At 38.5% G+C, this 12,089-nt stretch overlaps 1 protein-coding gene across 2 annotated transcripts in view; it reads right to left on the bottom strand.

The window, feature by feature from the left end:
* Positions 1-8,645: 8,645 nt before the first annotated feature.
* LOC103994938 (ATP-dependent DNA helicase At3g02060, chloroplastic) overlaps positions 8,646-12,089 on the bottom strand; it is a 42,362-nt gene continuing 38,918 nt past the window's right edge. For both annotated transcript variants that reach the window (XM_009415400.3, XM_065079471.1), the window contains exons 12-15: positions 11,918-12,088; positions 11,648-11,833; positions 9,068-9,461; positions 8,646-8,988 (exon numbers count right to left, since the gene is read on the bottom strand). In XM_009415400.3, the coding sequence (XP_009413675.2) occupies positions 9,360-9,461; positions 11,648-11,833; positions 11,918-12,088 (459 nt within the window). In that variant the 3' untranslated portion in view covers positions 8,646-8,988; positions 9,068-9,359. The remainder of the gene's footprint in view (positions 8,989-9,067; positions 9,462-11,647; positions 11,834-11,917; position 12,089) is intronic.

The raw sequence follows: 12,089 nt of genomic DNA, 5'->3' as shown, positions 1-12,089 counted from the left end.
TTTTTCCACCCCGTAAATATAAGCAACAAATGAATATGATACTATTCTTAATATGGATTAAAATAATAATGATAAAAACATATTAAGATGATATCGTAGAAGGTTTTTATGTTCTAAACCCATCATACTATGCTTCCCAACAAAAAAAAAAAAAAATTCTCGATTAATTTTTAAATTTGAGCATATAAAATGATATACCATATAGGTCGAAGCTTTTAGATGCAATGATATTAATAAAAAATTTAAGAGTAGATGTCTCTAATTTAAGAGTAGAGGTCAAGTGATCGAAACCGCCCGATAGAAGATAGTTTGAGTATTGGTATTCTATCAGACTGATATGTATCGTTCATACTAAGCAATACGCATCGGTACAGCAAACCCTATGTTTATCTACCTAAACAGTGTACTACATATCCTAACTCTTAATAGTGTACCCATCTAGTAGTGTTCATAAGTTCCTAACATTTTAACAAAGTCCAGGAAATTAGAGATCGTTAAACAAAATGCACAAGCGAGCAGGGTTCACGTGATTGCAAAAGACAGGAGATGGAGAAGTAACCAGTTTGCAAAAGACTATCGAGTATGGCATTAGGAAGGCGATAATGCGTGTTGGAGGATAGTTATATTCTTCGACTCAAGTAGGGTTCACTTGATTGCGGTGGTGCTTAGGGCGGAGGAAGGTGGTAACCGATGGAGGAATAAAGCTGATCGATGCTATAAGCTACACAAGGTGGAGAAACGAAGCTTTACGCAACAGCATAGGACGGAGAAGGCCTATGATCGACAACGTAAGCCAAATGAAGGCACTACACATGACGGTATAGGGCAAAGAAGGCTCATGGTAAACGACATAAGCCGAAGGAAGACGCTGCACACAACAGCGGAGGGCAGAGGAGGCTTGTAATCAAAGGCATAAGCCAAAGGAAGATGTTGCAGTCGATGGCGTATTGTCACGAACGGTCGTCGCGCACTCGCAACAACTTCGTTCAACGAACCGTTCGTCACTTTTGCATGCTTGTACAGAGACATGGCAGCCTGTTTTGCCTTGGTTTTATATTTTTGCTTGTAAAAAGGTATGTTCGAACAGGTTACAATGCTACAGTACGACCGCTCATCGCGCCAGGCCGAAATGCCCCAAAATGGCTTCATTTTTGCGTGCCACGGCTTATTTTCTACAAGCTACAACAGCACACCAAAACGTCAGCCATCTCAGCACCTTGGAACCCCCTGGGTGGCACAGGGCTGGATAGGGCTTCGGTATATTGTCGGGTGTTGAAAAATCTTCACAAGTTCCCCTTAACGGGAACTTGCCTTCACGCTCGGCACCCAGTGAGCAGTTGTTTGTGGACTTGCAACTGTTCGTCTACCTTCTAAAGTCTTTGTTTTCTCCTTTCTCTCTTTTTTCTCTTGCACTCAAGGTGCTTGCTGAATTGCTTGTAAAGCTTCCCTCTTTACGAGACATCAGGACTTGTCCGTCACTCGTTTTCAATCTAATCAACTTTTTGTTTTACAGGTCATTCGGGACTTGTATGAGATTGCAACTAGGTTGAACCTTTACGGACGCATATGTCACAAGGGCGCCTCATGACTTAGGCAATCCCAACTAAGTCCGAGGAGTTGGTGCAAAGGTGCTTCAAGACTTAGGCAACCGCAGCTAAGTTCGTGACTTTGCCGCAAGGGGTGCTTCACGACTTAGGCAATTCCAACTAAGTCTGTGACATTGTAATATTAGAGTAGATAAGTAATTCGAGCAAGCAGCGAAGAAACTTCGTAATCTTGCCATGGTCAAGCACCGTGGTGAATCGAGCAAGGCGGGGCAAGCCGGACCATTGCTCCAAGCAGTCGCAAGTGGACTGTAAGTGCAAACTCTCTCTCATGTTGGTGGAATCGCGTTGGAGGACCGTGGTAGCTAACATGATGAACGAGAAGTTGGCTATTCTCCGCGAGCGGAGGAGGTACAATCTTGAGCGTCAATTGGAAAGAAGAACCATAAGGAGAGACTCAGAAGAGTAGATGTCTCTAATCTATGCTTCAGACAGAACAACAATGATAATAAAAAATTTTAATAGATAGAAAACTATTTATTGGGTGATCAGTAACCTCAAAACTTAAACTCTATTTATACACATAATTGAGTGAGTGGTAACCCTAAAAACTTAACAAGGAAAGGATTCAATAAATATAAAATCCTGATATCCGGGTTAGATTTCACATTGAACGAGGAAAAGCACTGTTGGAATTTCTGTATAGAAGAAAAAAATGTGGTGCATCTATTCTTTTTAGGTGGGGGGCAAGAAGATGATACGTTGAAGGACAACTCTCCATCCATCTACTCCGAACAGTTAAGCTATGGCATTTACTCATCCCCACGGTGGTCCCAATGGGTAAATAGACACACACCGGAGTAAGAGCATCTCCAACTTTCAAGAAACTCCCTTGATTAAAATTCTCGGGAAAAGATGTCCCCCAATTCACTGCCCGTGAGTGAGGTCTGCACGCCAATGACCGCTCCGGAGTCCTCTCCCGAGGCTTTCCCTATCCGGGGGGAGTTGCTTCGTTGGAACCCCTAAAGTGAGAAGGGTGGAGTGCGGTGGGACGCAGTGTGCTCTCGTTTTCAACCCCCTTTTCCGGGCCGAAACGGGCTTGCTTCGGCGCAAGGCATCGGTCCTTGACCGCGCCAAACCGGCCGGGAATGGAAAGCGTGGGGAGGGGAGGGGGGGGGGGTGGGGGACGCTGGTGCTGTCGTAGCCTTTCTGGCGATTGCAGTCTGAACTGCCTCACGGAAAACAATAATAATGATACCGACAGCAGAATTCTTTTGGGTGGGGAGAGAGGACCAGCGGGAGAAGCCTGTCGCCGCGCGGTCCCACGGGCTGGTGGGGTGGGGTGGGGTAGGGCATGGCATGGCATGGCAGGGCAGGGTAGGGTAGAGTGGAAGGAGGCTCGTAATCCTTTCTATTTCTGTGATGGAAAGAGTTCAACACTTTTCCCTTCTCCCCCACCATAAAAAAAAATAAAAAAAGTATGCCCTTGTAATTAACTTTTTTGTTTAAATAATTATTTTAAATTTTACTAAAATTTTAAAGTACAAATTAATTTAGTTGACATAAATGTTAAGTTTTTAACTTCTTTATGGTCTAACATTCTCGAGTATTTAACCGAACTTCAATACTATAGTCTTGTGCTTAGAATGTTGAACTATTAAGAAAGTAATAATCCCCGAAGAGGATAGAGCAAGAGCTAGTCGAAAATGAAGTGAATCATTCATTGTATCATGAACATGCTTATGCCTGCATCCTAATCAACATTCGAAGGAATATGTGCTTGTAAAAGATCTACGATACTATGCCCCTTGCTCACCTAAGATTGATTATTAACTATTCCTTGTATTTTTCCGTGCAATTTTTGTTAATTCATATGATTAGTGAATGTCTTGATTGTTGATAAGAAAATCTTGTCTTAATAGTAAATTATGATCATACATTCATATTAATGTGTCTTATTTTAACTATGGGAAGGAAATTCTGATCATACTATATTTTAACCTTATAAAATGATTTCTCTTGCCTAAGCTAACTTGGTTAATAAGATCTCTTGAGTTAACTAGATTTGTCTCTTAATTATTACTCTTACCCAACGAACCTTGTTTAAGGTGTCAGACTTGTATTATTCTCTGGTCGACTCGATATATATGGATGTTTTGAAGAGAGAAGAATGAGTAAAGAACATATGACAATAGAGAAATAGAAAAAGAAGGATGACGAACAAAGATGAAGGAACAAGAGGCAATGGATGAAACATACAAGGAAGAAGACAAGGCAAAGAAGGAGGGAGACAAATAAAGAAGAGGAAGCAAAATCATGCTTGAGGCAAAAATCATGTTCCCCATGCAAAAGGATTCACATTCACAAACCCTAATCAACAAGAAAAACTATGTTTTTGTTCTTTTACTATTTTACTAGATTGGATTGGACCATCCGAAACAGGGATAGTTCACATATCGATTCACACCTGAACCAGTAAGTACTTTCCGTTTTGTATCGGTCTAAGCAAAACCTCTTTCGCTGCTCTTGCCCAGACACAGCAAATTTTGCATTAGTATTGTACAAAAGAAAGAAAAAAAATCTATCCCCTAACATAGATACTCCAAAAGTATCAGCAAATAATGATATATAAATTGATCCAACTATGATTAGAATTTCAAGCCTATGCAGCCAATTGTTTGGAAAACTAGAATCCGTGTAGGTATGACAAAATTTACTTAGGAAATACTTTTCCATCTCCGATGAACCTGTTGAATCTCGTATTTTGATGATGAAACTACTTGATATATGTTTATGATTTAATCTGCGTTTTGAGTGACGCAGGATGCTTCGATCTAGATGAGATAATTAAAGTAGAAAAATCATGTTGTACCGGAGGAACATGTCAGAAGATTGGACGTCGGGCCGGTGGATCGGTCGACGTATCGACAGAAAGCTTCGGGTTGTGGACTCGGGCATCGGACCAAGAAGAGCGGGTATTATGCCAAGGATATTAGTGTTGCGGAGCCAACCGGCCGATTGGGCAATAGGTCGCAGGAAAGGACGATGCGCCGAAGAATCGGACGAAGCGTCGAGGGACCAATGACATGCCGGACAACTTGGTTAATTGCTTAGGATTAATTGTCTCGATCGAAGTTTTTGTTTGAGTGTGCAGGATTAACTACGATGGAAGAAAGACATGCAGCAGGAGTTGCGCCGGAGTCAAGACAATAATCACGTTGGGAGTTCGAGAGCTCGACGGAAGTTCGGACAGTCGTCGGAGGTTCTGCGGGAACAAATCCGAGAAGTCCAGAAGCTTGCCAAAGGAGCTCATCGGAACTTGCCAAGTGGATCGTCGCAAGTCCAGGAGTTTGCCAGAAGTCCGCAGGAGGATCACCGAGGGTTCGTCGGATGATCGACGGAAGTTCGCTGGAAACTCGCCGGAAGAAGCGATTGACGCACCGGAGCAAGCTGCAGAATATGTCTTAGGAAATAATCGTAGTTAGCATATTGATTAAGTTAGAAATGGGAGGTGATCCCATTAGCTTAATCTTGGGGCAATTGGGCCCCTGAAAGAATCAAATTGGGCCGAATGGATTAACCCATTCGGACCCAGGTTGTTGTGGGAGGTGCAACCGCCCAGGCAGGGAGGTAGCACCGCCCAGGCTATGTCTCCCAGCGAGACTGGGAGGTGCAACCGCCCCAGCCAAGAGGTAGCACCGCCCCGGGCTCAGTCTCCGAGCGAGACTAGGCGGTGCAACCTCTTCTGTCAAGAGGTAGCACCGCTAGAGCTCAAGTTTCGAGCTTTGCCAGGCGGTGCAACCTCTCCAGTCAGGCGGTGCAACCGCCTGAGCTCGGTCTTCGAGCTCTGGCAGAGAGGTGCAACCGCCCCTGACAGAGGTGGCATCGCCCAAAGGCTCAGTCTTCGAGCTCTGCCAGGTGGTGCAACCGCCCCAGTCAGGAGGTGCAACCGCCTGATCCCGGAATTCAAGGAATTGACAGATTTGAGCTCCAAATTTGAACTGGGTTGGGGCCTATAAATACCCCACCAATTCAGCACTGAAAGCATAGAACACACACTCGAAATCTTGCTGTCTTTCTGTGTTTCTTAGAGCTCAAAACTGCTAGTTCTCCTCTTTCTATTCTTCAAGTCTTGAGTTGTAAAGAGAGGAGAGAAAGGTTCTGTAAGGGTTGTCTCCTGAGCCCGTCAAAAGGAGTGAAACTGTAAAAGGGCAGTTGGCCTTCGCCTATTGAAGGAAGGCCTCTAGTTGACGTCGGTAACCTCGTCGGTGGAGGAAGCCAAAAGTGGAGTAGGTCAAGACTGACCGAACCACTCTAAATCTCTGGTTTGCGTTTATTTTGAGCACTTTATCATTACTGCAAACCTCCTACATAGCTACTGCTCTCTGCGCTTTTACGAACAAGTTTCTAAGTTCTGATCTTTCCGAATATGCATTCAGACGTAAATCGGTGTTTTCGTACGATCTTTACATTGCAGTTTACATTTACGTTTTGATTCTATTTATAACTGCAAACTGTCTTCTGCGCTTTTACGAACGAGTTTCTTTGCAATTTACGTTTACGTTTTGATTCCATTTATAATTGCAAACTGCGCTTAGACGCAATCTGCGCTTAGACGCAAACTGCGCTTAGACGTAAACTGCGCTTAGACGCAATCTGAGCTTAGACGCAAACTGTGCTTAGATGCAAACTGCGCTTAGACGCAATCTGCATTTAGACGCAAACTGCATTTAGACGCAAACTGCGTAAACTGCGCTTAGACGCAAACTGTGTTTAGACGTAAACTGCACTTAATCATAAGTAATCTTAGAATCGGCTTTTGCATCAAAATAGTTTTTATCGAACGAACGCAGCTTTCTTTTTTAATTGCTGAAAGATTTCCGCTGCACTAATTCACCCCCCCCCCCCCTCTTAGTGCTCTCGATCCTAACATAACCTTCTTGGTGTTGAGTCTACCATGGAGTGATTTCTTTCTTTGACTGAAAAAGGTATCCTCCAAGAGTGAGACAAGAATTGAGGATAGGTAAAAAGAAAGCTAAGAGAGAGAGAGAGAGAGAGAGAGAGAGATAAATAAGCTACACTTTCAAATTATGCCTCGGGAAATACATGACCCCTTATTGATAGATGTTATGAGATGATCTAATTTTATCAACCCATAAAATCCTTCTATAACAAAGATTTCACAGCCTATTATACTTATGTTTACAATTTCAATAAACAATGACAAAAAATAAAGGATGATTTAGACACTACGAGACTTACTGTATAAACTAGGATATAAAAACGATATAAACAATTAATATGTATAAAAAAAGATTATGAACAAGTAAATGGACAAATAAAAGAAAATTGAAAAAAAAATAAAAATCAAAGAGCAAGAAGTTCTTAAGGTTCCATTGACTCTTAGGTACCTTTACGTTCTGAAGGTAATCCAGATTACTGTTATCTCCTTCCATTAGTAAAATCCAAATCAAGTATACTCGAGCACAAACTCACACTTCTTCCACTTCCAAGCTCAAGAACAAGTTTAGAGAAAAACAAGTCTCCTCTCCGAGCTCTATACCTTTACAAGTTTCTAATTGGCAGTCTAAACCTCACAATTATAGAGGTCTATAAGCAAGGCATGCTAGACTAACAGTAAACGTACAAGAATAAGACTAGCTTACAGGAGGAGGAAAGATCTCTGAAGACTTTAGAAGCGAGGAACAAATGCTTCTTTCTTTAGCTCTCAAGAAAAAAACAAGTTTGGAGCTTTCTCTTAAGAATATACAGTTGTAGCTTTCCTCCTCTTTTCTTTGTCTCATGTAAGATACACAAATCTTAGCTCAATGAGATCTTCCATCTACAAAGCTTGGAGGTGACCGCTATTTCTAGATGTCGGATCATTCTAAATGTGTGAAATCTTCTTTTCAAAACCAAAATAATCCTCTAAATCATTATAATTTTTGCCAAATCTTGTTCGAGTAGATTTGGTCTTTTGGTGAAAAAAATCTAGAAAATTCTTGAAAAATTCTCACAAATATAAGGTAACAGTAAAACAGAATCCTTCAAAAATAGTGTTTAATCTTTTGAAGTAATTGGTTTGTATTCTTTGATCATCGACATTAATCTCTACTAACTGCTTATGTTAGTAACAGATCTATTTTCAGCATAAATAATTCAAAGAGAATCAGATCCTTCAAAAACAATCATCAACTTTACTAACTTATAAAAATATCACACATCATTTATTTATAAACTATTTAAGTTCAAAATAATGAAATCTAAATTGTTTTGAGGACAATTAAACTAGTTCTGTACAATGTTTACACTAGTTTCTAATACAATGTAGATTTATTTTTTTTAATTTAATGTTATTTATTTATATTCTTAACTAGTCTATACTAAATGTTTATGTTAGCAATAAATATAACTTCAAAATAAATGCTTTACCTAAGTAACAAATACAACTTACACTAATATTCTGATGAATGGCTAGCTAAGTTTTAACCTGTAACCTTATTTGAGGATTTAATGTAACTTTTATTTGAATTTTTCTCAACCTGATTTTCAGCAATAACATTTACCAAAAACACACAAATTAAAAGTAATAAAACCTCAAATTAAGGAACTTTACATTCAAAGCCCATAGCTAAGGGCTCTTTCGAATGAATCAATCTAAATTTGAAAGATTGTCACTTGTAGGCCTTCCTAATGCAGATCATGATGGTCAAAAGTAATTCGAACTCCAAATCTACTGCATGGTGCTGTTCAAATTGTAAAATAATAACAATATAATAATAATACAAACACCACTCTGCAAGGAAAGAACTGCAAATTAGACATGTACTAAGTGCGGGGATCCTAGTTTTGCAGCAATAAAAGAAAATGTCAGTGCATGAAGGATGACCTTTCATGTGAAAAATCATTGAAAGGGTAATTGTCTTTTATGCATCCTATGAGGGTTGCTAAAAAACATTCAAATAAAAGTTCCAAAACACAAACTGCATAGATTTAATCCTCAACTGACATTTAGCAATAAGAATGAGAATTTTTTAATATGAATTTCCATTGAATTCTGATTGCATAGTAGCATGGATCTAAACATAGTACTATTAGGTATAAGTAAAATCCAAAAAATCTTTCTATAACAAGAATATCAGTGTACTTGCAGTACCTCGTGTTAATAAGAATGAATATACAATAGCTGTTTCGAAGATGTTGATTGATACCCACTAGGCATAATACAAGTTAATATAACAGCACTTACAATGAGAGAATACTTGAGGATCTTGTTCAGCAGAGGTACCAGAGAATTGAGAAAAAAGACGTAGCATCACTAGTTTCCAGTGTATATCCATATGGTACTCATCGCCATAAAGAATTAGCATCCAAAAACAGCTTTCAGTGGTAAACTCTGGATTACAGGGAGCAGCATTAGAGTTTAATCAAACTCAGTAAGTTCCTGCAAAAATAACAATCAGAACTCAGTAAAAGATGAAACCAGATATTACAGAAATTTAAAGCAACAAAGCATCATCTACCAGTGTCCATGTATCAGGGCAGCTGTTTTGATTCTCTGACCACAGAGAACTTGTATCAGGATTCCTGACAATGTAGCTATGAGCTTCTGGGGTATAATGAACTGTACAACTGGCATCAACTCTCGGTAGAAACTTGTTTGCAATGTGATGAACTCCAGAAATGTAAAATGCAGCAGGCTACCATGTTATCTTCATGGACAAGTTGGGCATCCTTTTTGTTATATATAAATTTCCACGACAATGCAATCACAGTGCAAGGTCTAAGATTTGTCTCTATTTATGATATGAGATACTAGTATTTCACAAGAGCAGGCAACACTGCATAAAACTCTGCCAGGCACTGGAAAATCCAGTTAAGAAGTTGCTCCTTTGGTAGCTCCAAAAGAAGCTCAGCCTGCATATCAGGAACAAAATTTTAATTCACCAGATGATTATTGTCAAGCCATACATTTAGGGCAATTAACTGTAGAATAAAGGTCCCTATCATGTGACTTTTTAAGTTTTCCCAAAAGTCTAGGATATGTGGGTATAGCTGCTCACTTTAATAAAAAACTAGAAACTAGAAACCAAATCCTATGTATTGATATATCCAACATTGGGGTCGTGTAAAATGATACAACAGAAAATTTCAGTAAATTAATTAAAGATGCTACAAGAATATTTGAATGATTTTAGTGATTGTAGTACAGTTTTATTAGATAAGTTTTCAGACAAACTAAAAAAATCATCACTAAGTACAAAGTTTGAGGAAAAAGAAGTAATCTGCAGCACTTTTCCTCTTTTCTGACAATGTATCTGCCAGGAGGTAGATTGGCGAAATGGACCTGCAATAACTCCTAGGGAAGTGCAAAAGTTGATACTAAAACTCCTGTTTTATTTGACCTTGAAATAAATATTTTGTGAAAATCAAGAAAGAGTGGCACATATATAGACTTAGGGATTAATATGTTTGTAAGATCTAAACTACAAGCAACCATGGGTGACCAAGAATACAACCAATCCACATTAATGAGAATACTGAGGTGTCACTGATGAGAAACCAATATTTTCTTGTTATGGAAGTTCAAAGCCTCCCAGCAAGAACAATTCAGCTGGGCCAACGAGGGTTCATGTAAATCACAAGTTTCCTATTTCTGTAGAGTTTCATGATGATTTAAATTCTTCACATTCTGTTGGAGGTAAAGGTTCTAAATTTCACACATGAAGCACCGTCACCATGCAAAAAGACATGAATGATGTTAGTAATTTTCACATGACATGTCATTAGGAATATGTTTATTCTGAGGATAGCATATCTTATTTATGCATTATAAATAATGATTCATGCAATGCAAGATTTATTTCGTAATTTATAATCAATCCTCTCATTTTGAACAGAAAAAAGAAAACACATGACAAATTTTGGGAACAGCATGGAATGAAGTTAATTGGTAACTTTGTGGCACAGCTTAAGGACACGTGGGAATACTACAACATAGTAAAAACACAGGTAGACCAGTTTCAGGAAACCCAACTTTTATTATATGGTATAGATTTGTAGGTTTGCATTACAAAAATAATGTACAAAAATAAAATCTATATTCTTGCAGAGGGGCAAGAGAATTTCAATCAAGCAGAATTAGTTGATGATGTGCATACTTCAACAAAATTAAAGGATAATAACAATGAAATTCAAACGTATTGTAAGTAGATTGGACTAGCAGTTGCAAGTGTAAGTTCAATATATTGTTGAGGATGCAGGCCATCCATTTCATACAGATAACAATGTCAAGTTACAACAGTGATCCAAGATGACACAAAATAGCAAAGATCAAAACCTACAGGAAACAACACAAAACCAAATACTGGGCTACGACTACAAGATGATGTTATTTTCAACTCCTTATAGTCAATTGGATGAATAATTTTCCACCATCAAGCTCCAATTGGCAATGACTTCCAATTTAAGAATGTGGTAGAAAAACAATGTGATAGCATACAGCTAAAACAAACTGGCATGCCGCAATTGAACAATCAGACAAACTTATGATACACATAATCCAATTTGGACAGACCAAGATTAATTAATCAACTTATATTCTTCAATCTCATAAAATTTATTTATTTAGCCATTATATTTTATGTTTCTCAACAGGAGAAACAGAATTCTGTCAAAAATTAAACCAGGTGAGAACTTCTGGAGATTGACAATGTATACAACTATATAGCTAAATCAAATGGTCAAATGTCCCTGTTTTCTGGTGGTACTTTTGTAGCCAACCCCAATAAATTCTCACCGTTCCATCTCACAAACTGCAATCTACCAGCCATCAGTTACCCTTACTGTCATAATTTGTGGCAATTTCTTAATGAGCGATCTCAAAAATAAAGTGATAATAACATGCATATTATGTTCTTAATTATATGATTAACCTACTTAGAGATTGGTTCAAAATTGTCTTTGACATCTGTTAAGCCAAGATTTTGAAGAACATATATACTATCATTTATGTCATACAAACTGAATAATGAAATTAATAATATAATGATCATTCCAGGATGACTCTGCTTCATTGAACAAAAGTAATATCACAAACACACCTTAATTTCGTTCCCAGTGAAATTAAGACAATTACGATATATATCAGAGGTCATCGATTCTGTCATAAGCTTGAAGACCTTCTTGCTCATTTTTGTGTCCATAATAACCGTCTTCCCACCTGTATATATCTTACTAATACCAAGATCTGCTGCCATTCGCCTCACATAAAGTTTCTTAAGCAATAACTGCATATAAAAAAAGGGAAGTACCCAATTTCAGAAAGAATCATGAAGTTTATTTAGAACTAAATTTTTAATAAATATAACTACCTCCATGGAATGAGGTTCTTTTCCATATTGTTGTCGCAATTGCTCAGTAAATTGTATTAAACTCCACATGTCATTTTCTGCAGCCCTCTCACCCTCTTTGATAAGTTCCAAAGGATTATCAAGATAAGTTATGTACTCAGAGGAGAGGTGTGGTTTTATATTTATATCAAGC

Source organism: Musa acuminata, chromosome BXJ1-8 (genome assembly GCF_036884655.1).
Source record: "Musa acuminata AAA Group cultivar baxijiao chromosome BXJ1-8, Cavendish_Baxijiao_AAA, whole genome shotgun sequence".
NCBI classification, from domain to species: Eukaryota; Viridiplantae; Streptophyta; class Magnoliopsida; order Zingiberales; family Musaceae; genus Musa; species Musa acuminata.
This window is presented reverse-complemented; position numbering and strand designations above follow the sequence as displayed.